General features: G+C 40.5%; 1 protein-coding gene across 1 annotated transcript in view; it reads left to right on the top strand.

The window, feature by feature from the left end:
* The window catches only part of PLP1 (proteolipid protein 1), a 14,639-nt gene extending 2,890 nt beyond the window's left edge, over positions 1-11,749 (top strand). The window contains exons 2-7 of the mRNA XM_006082286.3: positions 4,580-4,766; positions 5,535-5,796; positions 6,870-7,038; positions 7,482-7,555; positions 8,355-8,420; positions 9,776-11,749. Coding sequence (XP_006082348.1) covers positions 4,580-4,766; positions 5,535-5,796; positions 6,870-7,038; positions 7,482-7,555; positions 8,355-8,420; positions 9,776-9,847 — 830 coding nt within the window. The 3' untranslated portion in view covers positions 9,848-11,749. The remainder of the gene's footprint in view (positions 1-4,579; positions 4,767-5,534; positions 5,797-6,869; positions 7,039-7,481; positions 7,556-8,354; positions 8,421-9,775) is intronic.
* Positions 11,750-12,997: the final 1,248 nt, after the last annotated feature.

The following is a 12,997-nucleotide window of genomic DNA, read 5'->3' as shown; positions in this document are numbered from 1 at the left end:
ACAGAGCAGCTTTTCCTTCATTTTTACACTGTCAGGGTCCAGCCAGTGATAAAATTGCATCATAAGCTCAGCAAGTTACTGATGGATGAATTCCTCATTCGCTAATTTTAAGTGGTCTTAAGAGAGTTGTCTTACTCTGTCCTGAGTCTTTGAGCTCTTTTCCAGGATGGACTCTGAAAAAGAGTCAGTGATATCCCTAGGAAGACAACAGAGTTCCCCAGATCAGATTTACAATACAACCATAAGAGAGGAGAAATTGGTAGGAGATTGACCTAAGGAATAAGGTATGGAAACTGTAGTCTCTTAGCTTAGTGTCAGTTGCTTCTTTTTCACCTTCCCATATGTGGGCAAGATGAAAAGAGTGTCATGGATAGAGTTTAACAATAAAGCTTCTACTCCAGCCTCCTAATGTCTGGGCATAAATTGGTTGTGTGTGTGTGTGTGTGTGTGTGTGTGTGTGTGTGTGTGTTTTGGGAAGGAGCAGGGAGTATAGGAAACAAGGTGGTCCAGATGCTGTTGCCATGGTAATAGTAATACCTGTTCAAAGAGGAGGCTGAGATTCCTTTTGATTTAACTCTGTCCATATGCCTTGTCTATTTAGTAGGCTTGAATTGTCATGCCCCATGACTGCAGGGCCCCTTTCCAGCCTTTAAATGTGGAAAAAGTTCTGATTTCATGTAGGAAAGACAAGATTATAGGCAGGGCCTTGTCTGACCAGGCTAAGGCCAGAAGCAAAAGTCTTTGCCACTAGTACTTCCTGCTGATTGTTGCTTTATTTCTAGAACCCACCCCCTGATCCCCATCCATCCCCAGTACCAGTCACGGCTGCTCTAGCATCTTGGCCCTGTCAACTGCTTATAGACCCTGATCAAGGAGGCCTCTGTTCATGGGGTGAGGTTAAGGGGTGGGTTCTGGGAGGAGGGTAAGTGCAGATTAGAGACCTAGGGAGATAGGGCCAGTTTTTTACTCAATGAGCCTGCCTGTTGTTTAGTTCAATTGTATAGGGTTCTATCTCTCCCTTTGTCAGCTGGATTCAAGGGACAGGCTGAGCTTGTGCAAAGCACAATCGGTCTCTTTCTACCATCGCTTTCGATGAGGCCCTTCCTCTCCTCCCTTTGATGAGTTCCCAGATTCACACTGAGTTACCATCATGGAGCTGGCCCTTGAGGCGTGCCCAGGGCATGGGAAAGAAAGGAGGACTTGGGAGCTCTTGACTCCTGCTTAAAGAGATAGCATCAGGGTCAATACAGTCTTTTGGATGGACATGGACCTGAATAAGAGTTACAATAGTGCTGTCAACCTTTTTTCAGACTCCTTCGAAGAGCATTGGTGAGAAGGGCTTAAAGTTCTATCACAGATTGATTATACTAGTTTTGGGAGTTTGCAGATAAATCTAGCTAACAATGAATATTTCCCCTTTGCTTACATTTTGCCCACAGGGTTTGATTATATACATTTTAACATAAGATGATAGGTAGCTTTAGTCTTTGATTCACAGACATAAGTTTGTTTTCTCCAACAAGACTGAAAGGATATTGAAGAAAGTGACTGGGCCTTATAATTCCATTTTGTGTCTCATAGAATCTAGGTAACTGCTACTGTGCTTAATAACTGTACTGAATCTACATAAACAGAAATGAAAGGAAAACACTGGGTGTGGGTCATTATTTTTCTCTATGGCCTCTAGTCAAAATTAGTTGGTTTAATCAAACTGAGTTGCATTGGATAATATTATTACTATATATTTTTATGCTAGCTCTACTATGTTGCAGAGTGTACTTACCCTGGAAAATGTGAGACTGTCTCTTGAGAGAGACAAGGAACTTCTCCAGAATTCCTCAGAGCCTTCCTGAATCACATCAATACCTTTCCAACCATGAAGGATTCTGAAATGGAGAGCCTATAGCTTTAGGCTCTTGTTCCCACATTCCCATGGACATTTCTTGGGCTGTGAAAAATGAAAGTGTACCAATGGGCCCTTTTCAGAATATTTTGATTGTCAACTACTTTGATGAAGACCAAATTTCTTGCATGTTCTGAGTTTTTCCCAGTTGGAACCCAAAATTTGATTTTTTCACTTGGACAGATTGACAAACTCTTCACTTCTGATGAACTTAAATACCCCCAGAACAAACACTTCATTTCAGTTGTGAAGAGATGGACATCTGATGCTTGTGCCAATATTGTTGAACTGTTTATAGCTCAACAATGATAGATTTATCTAGGGCCATTTATATTTCTGACTCCATGGTAGAGACTCATTAAAACCTATGTCCTTTTTGCCCCTTGCTTTGAGTGCCAGTAGATCAGAAAAGGTCTTACTAAGTTATTTGAGCTCCAAGAAAACAGATGAAAAATGGATGTGAAAAGGAAGAATATCAGTTAGTGATTCAGAGTTGCTCCCAAGATTTAGCCCTTTATCACCCAGTAAGAACAGTACATATGATACTCGCTGGTTAGGTGGAGATGATCAAGGGATCATCTAAAGAGGATTTTAAGACACACTAAAGAAGATTTTTCTTCATCTTTACAACACTAGAGTGCGCATCAGCTAAAACTTAGAGTAGAATTCTCTGGTTAGCAAGAGTTCAAGTTCTTCCACCCCTGATCACACCTGCACCACCATTTAGCTCTTCCCAGGGTAAAAAAGCTGGGGTGAGTGAGTGGGCACAGGATAGTCACTTGCTAGGGTGGATGGCTCTCCTTACTCTAAACAAACAGTTCTGCCATTGTTCTCTGGGCATGACCCCCTCCCCACCCCCAGGCCTATGGGCCCCTACAGAATACCAATGAGGCTCCTGAGATCTCTGGGAGAAACAAGGCTTCTTTGTTTGGGGGAGCTATGGAGGGCTCTGTCCAAGCCCTGACCCTGTGCTAGGGAGAGAGGGAACAGTGGGGTCACTGATCTTCCCCTCCCCCACCCCCAGGCTTCAGAGAACTTCTTTACTAGAAGGCTCTAAGAGTTTGGGGGTGGAGAAGACTCGGATAGACAGAGAAGGAAAATGGCAGCACTGTTTATTTCCAAGCTCCTTTTCTTGACTTACAATATGCATCTAGTATCTTAACCTGTTGTGAAATTTCTGGAATGTTTCCTAAGAATAATGATCAATTTCAAATGTGTTTTTCTTTTGGTATACACATGCATATGTATTCATATTTGCATGTATGCATATGTGTGTGTGTGTGTGTGTGTGTGTGTGTGTGTGTGTGCGCGCGCGCATATGCCACAGGCTCACTTTGATGAGACACTCTTACCGGGAACTATTGTAAAATTCACGCTAAGTAAACTCTGACTTCACTTATGGCATCACAGCTACAGATTGCTTCCAATAGAGGCCAAATTTTCTGACAACAATTCTTGGAAAAGAAATTCAGTTCTGCTGCAAATGTCAACTACTTGCTTTGCTTGGCTTGAGCTTCCATGCCTAATCTCTGGTGTGATATATAAGAATCTTTGAGGAAGAGGCTCTTTGAGGACTAAAGAAGGGCTGTCATTTTAGGGGATGGTGGGTGTAGGACTCACTCATTTTGTGGCTCTGAGAACAGATAAATGTGTCTATCTCAATTTTTCCATGATAGAGATCATTTAGTCCTTCAGAAAATGTTCACATTGATGTAATTCTGCCATGAAAATCACCATATGGTTAAGCACTCAGGGCTAAAAAGAAGCTATACTGGTATTAATAGGGTTGGGCAAATGACTCTAGTCCCTGGTACCTGGTATGGACAAGTGAGGTTTGCATGAAAATCCAAACCTAAAAATTAATACAATTTACTTTCTTTTTGTAAGAAGTCCCAACATGCTCTTCTAAAATAACACTTTTCAGCACACTTGCTGATTATTTGTGTGTGTATATATATATATATATATATATAATACATTCATAATGAATTCAAATAATTCATATATACATATAATATAAAAATGTAAAATAATTCATATATCATATATACATATGATATGATATATGAACAGATATATAAAATCTGTGTGTATATTTGTATATTATGTATGTATACATATAAAGAACTCTTTTCTAAAGAGATTAACATTTTTATTCCTTGTACCTTTTCGGGATCAGGCCAAGAGGCCAGAGGGAGCCATCCTCTCCCAAACTCATTCTTCTCAGTAAACAAGATTCCCATATGACTGAATCTGTCGTTTTATGTCTTCACATCTCACATAACACCTAGCACAATGCTAGGCACATAGTAGGTACTCCATAAGAGTTGATGGATGACTAAAACAAACAAATAAGAATGATAAGACAGGAGAGAATGATTGCATAATCTCTCTGGCTTGCTACTTGAATTATTGATTATTAATACCCGCCCCCACCACACACAAATTCTGGGAATTAAAAGAGAGGACTTATTTTCAAGAATGGAACAAAGTATGTTTCTGGGGTCAATCTCACATTCCAGAAGCCTAAAGTTCTAGACTCTGCTGATTTTGGACTCTGAGGTAACACTTCATCCATGCATTCGAGCACAGAGCATGACTGGTCTGGCAGAGAGGTAAGAGTGGCATTACCTTCCTATTGTACATTCCTGATTGCTTTCCCTTCTTCTTCCCCAGGTTTGTTAGAGTGCTGTGCAAGATGTCTCGTAGGGGCCCCCTTTGCCTCCCTGGTGGCCACTGGATTGTGTTTCTTTGGGGTGGCACTGTTCTGTGGCTGTGGACATGAAGCCCTCACTGGTACAGAAAAACTAATTGAGACCTATTTCTCCAAAAACTACCAGGACTATGAGTATCTCATCAATGTGTAAGTACCTGTCATCCCATAAAAACCCTTCTCTTTTTCTCTCCATCTTGGAGATATAGAACTCATACTTAGTGACAAGTAGGGGATTGGTGTGGCACCAGAAAGGATTCCCGAGTCTTTCCTCTCTGTGCTGATTCCACCTATGCCACAACTCCACATCTGAACCCCTAAATAAGGGAAAAGTGCCAAGTTCATAAAGTAGGGGTCTACCTGCTAGTCCATCTCCTAGCCCTTGTTTTCTTCCATGCATTCTAACTTTTGCTCAGTAGGGTTAACATTGACTGAGTTGGAGCTTCCAAAGTGGTAGGTATAGAGAACTTGAGGGAGGTAAAATGACTGGACAAAGTCGGGCCACTGCTCTTGGTTTGACACACCACTTGAGTCTGCACATACCCAGTCCTAGCTTCTCTTATTCCTAGAGCTAGTTAGACGCCTGTTTCCTCATCACTTTTCTTGTCCAACTTCTCTCTCTTCTGAAGGAGCATCTTTGAAAGGTCAGGCAAAAGAGCCTAGGGCTCTGGTTGTTCAGGTCACAAGGTGGGCAAGGTGTGCATCGAGGAGCATGTGCTTCTGGCTGCACATTCCCTATCTTCCTTTACTTCAATCCAGACAAGGTGGAAGCATGGAGACGGAAATTTGTGATCCCTCTAAAGATTTCCTAATCTTGTTTAAGTGCTCACTTAAGTGTCCATCTCACTTATGCAGGAAGGGAAATAGTTCCTCAATGAATAAGATTCTCTGGTCTCATTTGTCTATCTGTTAATGCAGGATCCATGCCTTCCAGTATGTCATCTATGGAACTGCCTCTTTCTTCTTCCTTTATGGGGCCCTCCTGTTGGCTGAGGGCTTCTACACCACCGGCGCAGTCAGGCAGATCTTTGGCGACTACAAGACCACCATCTGCGGCAAGGGCCTCAGTGCAACGGTAACAGGGGGCCAGAAGGGGAGGGGTTCCAGAGGCCAACATCAAGCTCATTCTTTGGAGCGGGTGTGTCATTGTTTGGGAAAATGGCTAGGACATCCCGACAAGGTGATCATCCTCAGGATTTTGTGGCAATAACAAGGGGTGGGGGACAATGGGGCGTGAGTCTGTGGCCTCACCCTCACCCAAGGCTGGGAACTTTCTAGGTGCCTGGCCTTTTAGTGAGGAAGTGATGGCTACAGCCGAACGAGGTCAGGAAGAACGTGGTGCCCAGCTGGCTTAGCTTCACCTTTGAAAAGTTCCCTAGAAAATTTCATCTCAAAATGAAAAGCATGAGTTTTGTGGGATATTTTGTACAATCAGACCATTTCTAAGCCATCTGTTGATCCCTTTATTCCCCTCCTAGGAGGGACCACAACAAGAGATCTGACTACTCAAGAGTCTACAATGCTACCCATAGAACTGAAATGTAGGTAGCTAATCTTAGAGGGGGGTGGATCATGGAAATTAAATAATTGACTCCAAGGTGGAATTCACAATATTCTGGGATCCTACACTGTTGGAGGTCCCAGAGGGAACTAGAATAAATCTACATATTTACCGCTACATCTTTTGACTGGGGACTATTCATGTTTCTACTGAGGCACACATTGGTTTTCAGCCTCTAGAGTTAAAGGTTCCTTTGGGGGATAAACATCTGTGGGTTGTGGTGATGTCTTTCGTGGCCAGCAGTTGGCTTAGAAAGGTGCTGGTTTTTTAAATCTGAAATTTAAATCTCCTATTGGCTTTATTTAATGACTAGGGATCAAAAGTTCTGTGACAAGAAACTTTTTCTAAGCTCAGCCTAAGGCAAGAAATGGCACGACTTTCTTTCAAGATCTATTTTGATTTTTTCACACCTTGTCTGCCCAACAAATCTCCTGAAGCTTCTCTAACCCAGGGATCCTTCTCACTCCAATCCCCACCCATTCCTGCCACCCTCTGTCACACTCAGGGCCAGTTCTCTAGTAGATACTGCCAATGACATTTGGCAGAGATGCCCTGCTTACTAATTTCATATAGTGGAGATCTCTGGAATCTGGTTCTATTTCTGGCACATACCACTCCAGGATCTCCCAGTTTGTGTTTCAATGTCTACAGGCTAATGCTCATTTCTAATCACACCATGTCAATTGTTTTAGTTTGTTGGCATCACCTATGCCCTGACCATTGTGTGGCTACTGGTGTTTGCCTGTTCTGCTGTGCCTGTGTACATTTACTTCAACACCTGGACCACCTGCCAGTCTATTGCCTTCCCCAGCAAGACCTCTGCCAGTATAGGCAGTCTATGTGCTGATGCCAGAATGTATGGTGAGTTAGTGCATGGGTGTCTTGGCTTCTCAAACCCCTTATGGAAGTGTATTAATTTAGTTCTTTATTTAGGGTAAGGAGGGTGATAATTATGGGGGGAAATAAGAGGGATGCCTAGACCTTAGTTTATTAAACCCTCGCCACTGAAACTAGAGAGATGTCTTCCCTTCGAAAGAAACTTCTTGGAAGTGGGGGAAGATTTCTTGACTGTACACACTGCTCTACCCTATTTGACTGCTGTTCTCAGCAGTACATTTCAATAACAAATACAAGATTTCACAACTGTTCAATACCACCTTCTATTTTTTGGTAAATCTTCAGAAAAGAAGATCCTGATTGTTAGTAGGATCAAATTTTCAGCCAGGATGGTTAAAGATGGAAAGTCGCCATGTAGCCCAAAAGCCCATGAAGCTCACCTTAGTTGATTTGTGTATCTTACTTAGGTGTTCTCCCATGGAATGCTTTCCCTGGCAAGGTGTGTGGCTCTAACCTTCTGTCCATCTGCAAAACAGCTGAGGTAAGTGATCCATTTGGGTTACTTTACAGTGGAATGGCTAGTACCATACAAGTTCCTTCCCACGGCCTTTAATTTTAAGGACCACAGTTTCTCTTGCTCGATTTTGAGTTGGCAAATTGTTTTCTACAAAATATTGATTTAATGTGCCTGAGCCAATGAGCATAGGTGGTAAAATATGTATGTTCCCTAGAGCTGCATAGAAAGCCTTCTATTTCAAGACTTCTTCCCTTAAAAGAGAAATTTGTAACTTTAGGTATAGATAGAGCTTAATGGTAAAATCCCCCAAATGGAAATTTTTATTCTTTTAGTTAAAAACCATATGAAGAAAATGGGTTGTGCACAGAAATATTCATGGGTTTTACAAAAACACTTTCAGTTTGGAATTTCTCAATCTCCAATGTGAAGTAAAAACAGTACATTTGAAGAAGGAAAATATTGTATTGAGACAGGTTATTATACACAAATGAATCAAAGGATTAAAAGTAATTCTGAGGAAGAAGGCGGTGAATAATTTCTTTGAAAACAAAATGTTGATTTTAAATTTTGGGACCCTGGGCACAATGATAAGAAACCAGTTGATTAAAATATTTTATGAGTGTTTTATGAGTATTCTGTGTTCTGAGTATTATGGTGTACATTTAGGAGTAGAAGGCTTACACTCAAGGAAGTGACAACTTAGTGATGCATAATTAACACACAAAGATATCAGCACATATTCAGAAAGCTGTGCTTATGATCTATAGCAGAGCATATTTTTGCTGTTGCAAGAAATAGTTCTTCCTTTTGCACTTTCTTGTAGTTCCAAATGACCTTCCACCTGTTCATTGCTGCATTTGTGGGGGCTGCAGCCACACTGGTTTCACTGGTAAGTTGCCTTTGGATTATCTTGGCCAATAAATGGTCCTGGGATAGCTGGTGTTCAGCTATGCTGCAAGGCAAAAAGATAGATTCCTTCTAACCTTGAAATGCTGGAGAGAAGCTACTGGGAAGAGACAGAAAAGTGTAGAGACTGTATATCTATACTTTGGTTGGCAAGGCATAAAAACTTCAGAAATTAGGCAGGGACAAGAAAAGTGGTATGAGGGAAGAGGAGGTAAGAGATTCATAGATAAGAATTATAATATTTGGCATTTACAGAGCATGTAATATTGCCAAATGCTTTGCAATCCTACATTACAGTTAATTCCCAACACATCCTGGTCAGATAAGTTTCAAGAACACTGGAATATTACTAAAAATAATATTCCAAAGCCTGGAATTCTATATACTGTAAATATGACTCTATCTTGTACACTTTCCAAAGGATTTAGTTACGCTCCTGAAAATATGGTAAGGATTCTCTGACAGTATGAGAACTGTTATTGCTATAATGTGATTCTATGTCCCAAGTTCCGTTGTTGGTGTTACAACACAGTGTTAATGTAGTGCATTCACGATTCACATTAAAAACCTAGGGCAATGAAGGGTGAGGCAATTTATCTGAAGTCATTGAATAAGTGGTGAATGTGCAAGGATAAGCTCACAGAACTCCTGGCCCTTATTGCTGAGGTTTTTATAAAGTCTAGTTGTTTCTCATTTTGTAAAATAAATTGATGCACTGGCGGGCTGTGTTGCACAGTGTGGCTGTGTGTCTGCAGCAAGCCCTCTATGATTCCAGGTCACTCAGACATGAAAGTAAGATGATGGCAGACCTATGTATCATTTACTTTTCCCTCAAGAAAAGTCAGTGCTAGGCCAAACATAGTGTGGAATAAATCAGGCCGAGTTGGTTCTCTGTACCTGGGACATTAGAAGAAAATGTTTCAGAAAGGACTTCTAGTCAAGTATATAGGACAAAAGCCTGGGACATGCTACTTTTTATAGAACAGGGATTTTTCCTTTATTTAGCTATGGTCTTATTTCATCACTTCTTTTAAAAAATGTATTTCGATTGATTTCAGAGAGGAAGGGAGAGGGAGAGAGAGATAGAAACAACAATAATGAGAGAGAATCACTGATCGGCTGCCTCCTGCATGCCTCCAACTAGGGATCCAGCCCACAACCAGGGCATGTGCCCTGACCGGGAATCGAACCAGTGACCTCCTGTTTTATATGTTGACACTCAACCACTGAGCCACCACGGCTGCACTATTTCACCACTTCTTCATTCCTAAAAGGACTGGAGGAGAGAGAAAGCTTCCTTTTCTACTCTTACTCATATTCTCTCTCTGTTCCTTACAGCTCACCTTCATGATTGCTGCCACTTACAACTTTGCTGTCCTTAAACTCATGGGCCGAGGCACCAAGTTCTGATCGCCTGTAGAAACTTCCCTTTCTCTAACAGCAAGGCTCTAACCACACAGCCTACAGTGCTGTGTCTCCCATGTTAACTTTTTGCCTTTACCACTGACTGGCCCTCTTCTTACTTGATGAGTGTAACAAGAAAGGAGAGTCTTGTGGTGATTGATGTCTCTCTGTGGACTCTCCCCTCTTATGTTCCTTTTTTAGTCATTTTGCTTCACAGCTGTTTCCTGCTAGAAATGGGAAATGCTTAAGATGGTGACTCCACCACTACAAGTCACAAAGAAATGGAGGCTCTACTTCAACTTTCAAGCATCTCCTGAGGACCAGGGAGTGTTTTCTTCTCAAAGGGCACTTCCACTGATGGAAACAAAGTGGAAAGAAAGATGCTCAAGTAGAGAGCAGGAATGTACCTGGCCCCATTAGATGATAAGGGACCAAATATATTCTCCTTGGTGTGCAAAACAGAGAGCTCAGTCCTGTCTCCCTATTACCACTGAAAATAGAAGAAAAAATGCCAGTAAAACAATAAGAGCATTTGCCCAAATCTACCTATTGCAGCTGGGAGAAGGGGGTCAAAGCAAGGATCTTTCATCCATAGAAAGAGAGCACTGACCCCAATAGCGAAGGACTATTTAAGCCCTAACTCAGCCAACCTTACTTACAGCATAAGGGAGCATAGTGTCTGTGTAGACAGAGGGGGCACCTGGCCTTACACCTTGTTAAAGAAGAGAAACAGGGTGTTGTCAGCATTTTCTCATTCCCTTTTCCTTGAGAACAGCTACCATGACAACCCTGTGGTTTCCAAAGAGCTGAGAATAGAGAAAAACTAGCTCAGATGAAAAAAGACTGGCTTAAGTAACAGCAGTTGCTAGTGGCTAATGGTGTAAACGGAGCCAGCCCTCTGGTAGACACAGGATAGATAACTCTTTGGATAGCATGTGTTTTTTCTGTTAATTACTTGTGTACTCTGGCCTCTGTCATACCTTCACAATGGTGCTCTTCTCATAGGGTATTATCCATTCAGTCATTGTAGGTGATTTGAAGATCTTGATTTGTTTTAGACTGATGCACATTTCACATTTTCCAGTTTGTTTATCACTTGGTCAGGGTTGTATCAGAAAGGTCTGGAGAATGATCCTTTGAATATGATTCTTTAACTAATGAAAATTGGACATTAAACATCACAAATGATATGTAAAATTGGCTAGTTCCATACATCTACTGGAATTTTCTATAAGTTATTCTGCTTTTTGCAGAAACAGATTTGGTGAATTTTAATCTCAATTTGAATAACCTTTTATTTTAATAATTAGTTGGTTGTTCTTTCTAGCTAGTGCGGGATGATTTAATTTAACAATGTTACCTTGGTGTGTTAAAGAGTCAGATTTAACATAGAGGTTATTCTTTCCTGGTATAGATCACTAAACTGAATACACCAGCTGTCAGCTATTCGGTTGGCAAGTTTCCACAGAAAAGGAAAGGTGGAAAGATTTTGAAACCAGGTTTCAGTCTTCTCTTTCTTGTTTATTAACTTTGGGTTAAAATATAAAAGGCTGATTGGTCATTATTGAAAGAAAGGTTTTATGGATATGACTGTAGACAGCTCTTTTGTTGTAAAGAGTTGTATATTTTTCTCCCAAAGTGGTTTCAGCAATGTTTAAGGAGGTGTAAGATCTTTACAAAAAGACACTTGATATTTGTTTTTAGACCAGTATACCAGATAAGCTTCCAGGCTGCATTGAGGGAGGAGATGGAAAAAATTCTGTAAGAAACCAATCAAGATCAAGGAAAGTGAAGTAATCCATACCTTGTGTTTTGTTTTGATTTAATAGCATAACAAATAACCAACTCTTCCCTGAAAACCTCCCAGGCATACATACACACATATACACACAAAGAGGGTTAATCAACTGCAAGAGTTTCCTTCATTTCTGATATAGAATTTCAATTTTAACATACATAAAGGATAAACTTTTAGAAACTTATCTTACAAAATGTATTTTATAAAATTAAAGAAAATAAAATTAAGAATGTTCTCAAACATTGTGTCGTCTGAGTGAATTGTTCTGTTTAACTCACAATTGAACTTGAATAATTGTGTCTTTATTTTGCTTTGTTCAAGGACTTCATTCATTTTTTTCAGGTTATCCAAGTCATTCTCACAATTCTCTGAAATAGAGTCGATAAATCACTTCTGTTTTTATACCTGGTGACACTAAGAAATAGAGACAAAAAAAATTAATCCAAAAAGTACATTTCTGAGCTTGGACTAGAATTCAGATCTTGATACCAATTCATTGCTTGTTTTAGGGTTTCTTTTCTCCTAAGCTGGGTTTCAGAGTGGTCTGCTAATTCGGAGTCAAACATGGTTACTTTAATAGAATAATGGTGCCCAGCTCCAGTGTCTTTAGAATTATGTTATTGTTAGCTCTTTGAATTTTCCAATGAATCCTTAATGTTTCATACATGAGTAATTCTCATGTATCTGAGAAGTACTGGATGAAAGGTTTAATGTCAAAGCAGAGCAAATATGGTAAGGGCAATATAAATTTAGTTCGTGGCAGGAAAGTATTAAAATGATTAATGACATCTACTACTATGATTGGCCAGCCCACTAGCCCTTGGGACACAGCATTAAATACCCAGCTAGCATTTGATACTCTTGAATAGTACTCTAATGACCAGCCTAAAGAAAACTGGCTTAAAATTCACTATAAATTCATTGTCTCATAGTTGCAGCTGGCAAGGAGCATGACTAGAGAGAAACCTAAGGAGCTCCGTTCAAAAATAGTTTCAATTTAATCTCCCAATTTCTGCTTCATTACAATTAATATTCTGCAAGCAAGTCTGGTTGGATGACTTTAAGACTAAAAGAATAAAGCTATGACAAGGACTTATTTTTAGACACTGGCAAACAAGGACACAGCACCATATTTTAGAGAATTGATTCAGAATGCTATAGAGTGAATGTATTTTTGCCTCAGAACAGCAGAAAGCCAGTTCCCAAGAAAGCTGTGTTTGTCTGCCATTATTTGGCTCTGCCCTCTGGGACTGATCTATAGATGAAGTTTCCAGGCTCTCAGAAGCTGAGAGCATCTCCAGTGTATCAATTGAGCCCATTGTTCTTAGCTCTCCCACACATCATAAACCTCCTTTCTC

The sequence above is a fragment of the Myotis lucifugus genome, unplaced genomic scaffold (genome assembly GCF_000147115.1).
Source record: "Myotis lucifugus unplaced genomic scaffold, Myoluc2.0 scaffold_2, whole genome shotgun sequence".
NCBI lineage: Eukaryota > Metazoa > Chordata > Mammalia > Chiroptera > Vespertilionidae > Myotis > Myotis lucifugus.
This window is presented reverse-complemented; position numbering and strand designations above follow the sequence as displayed.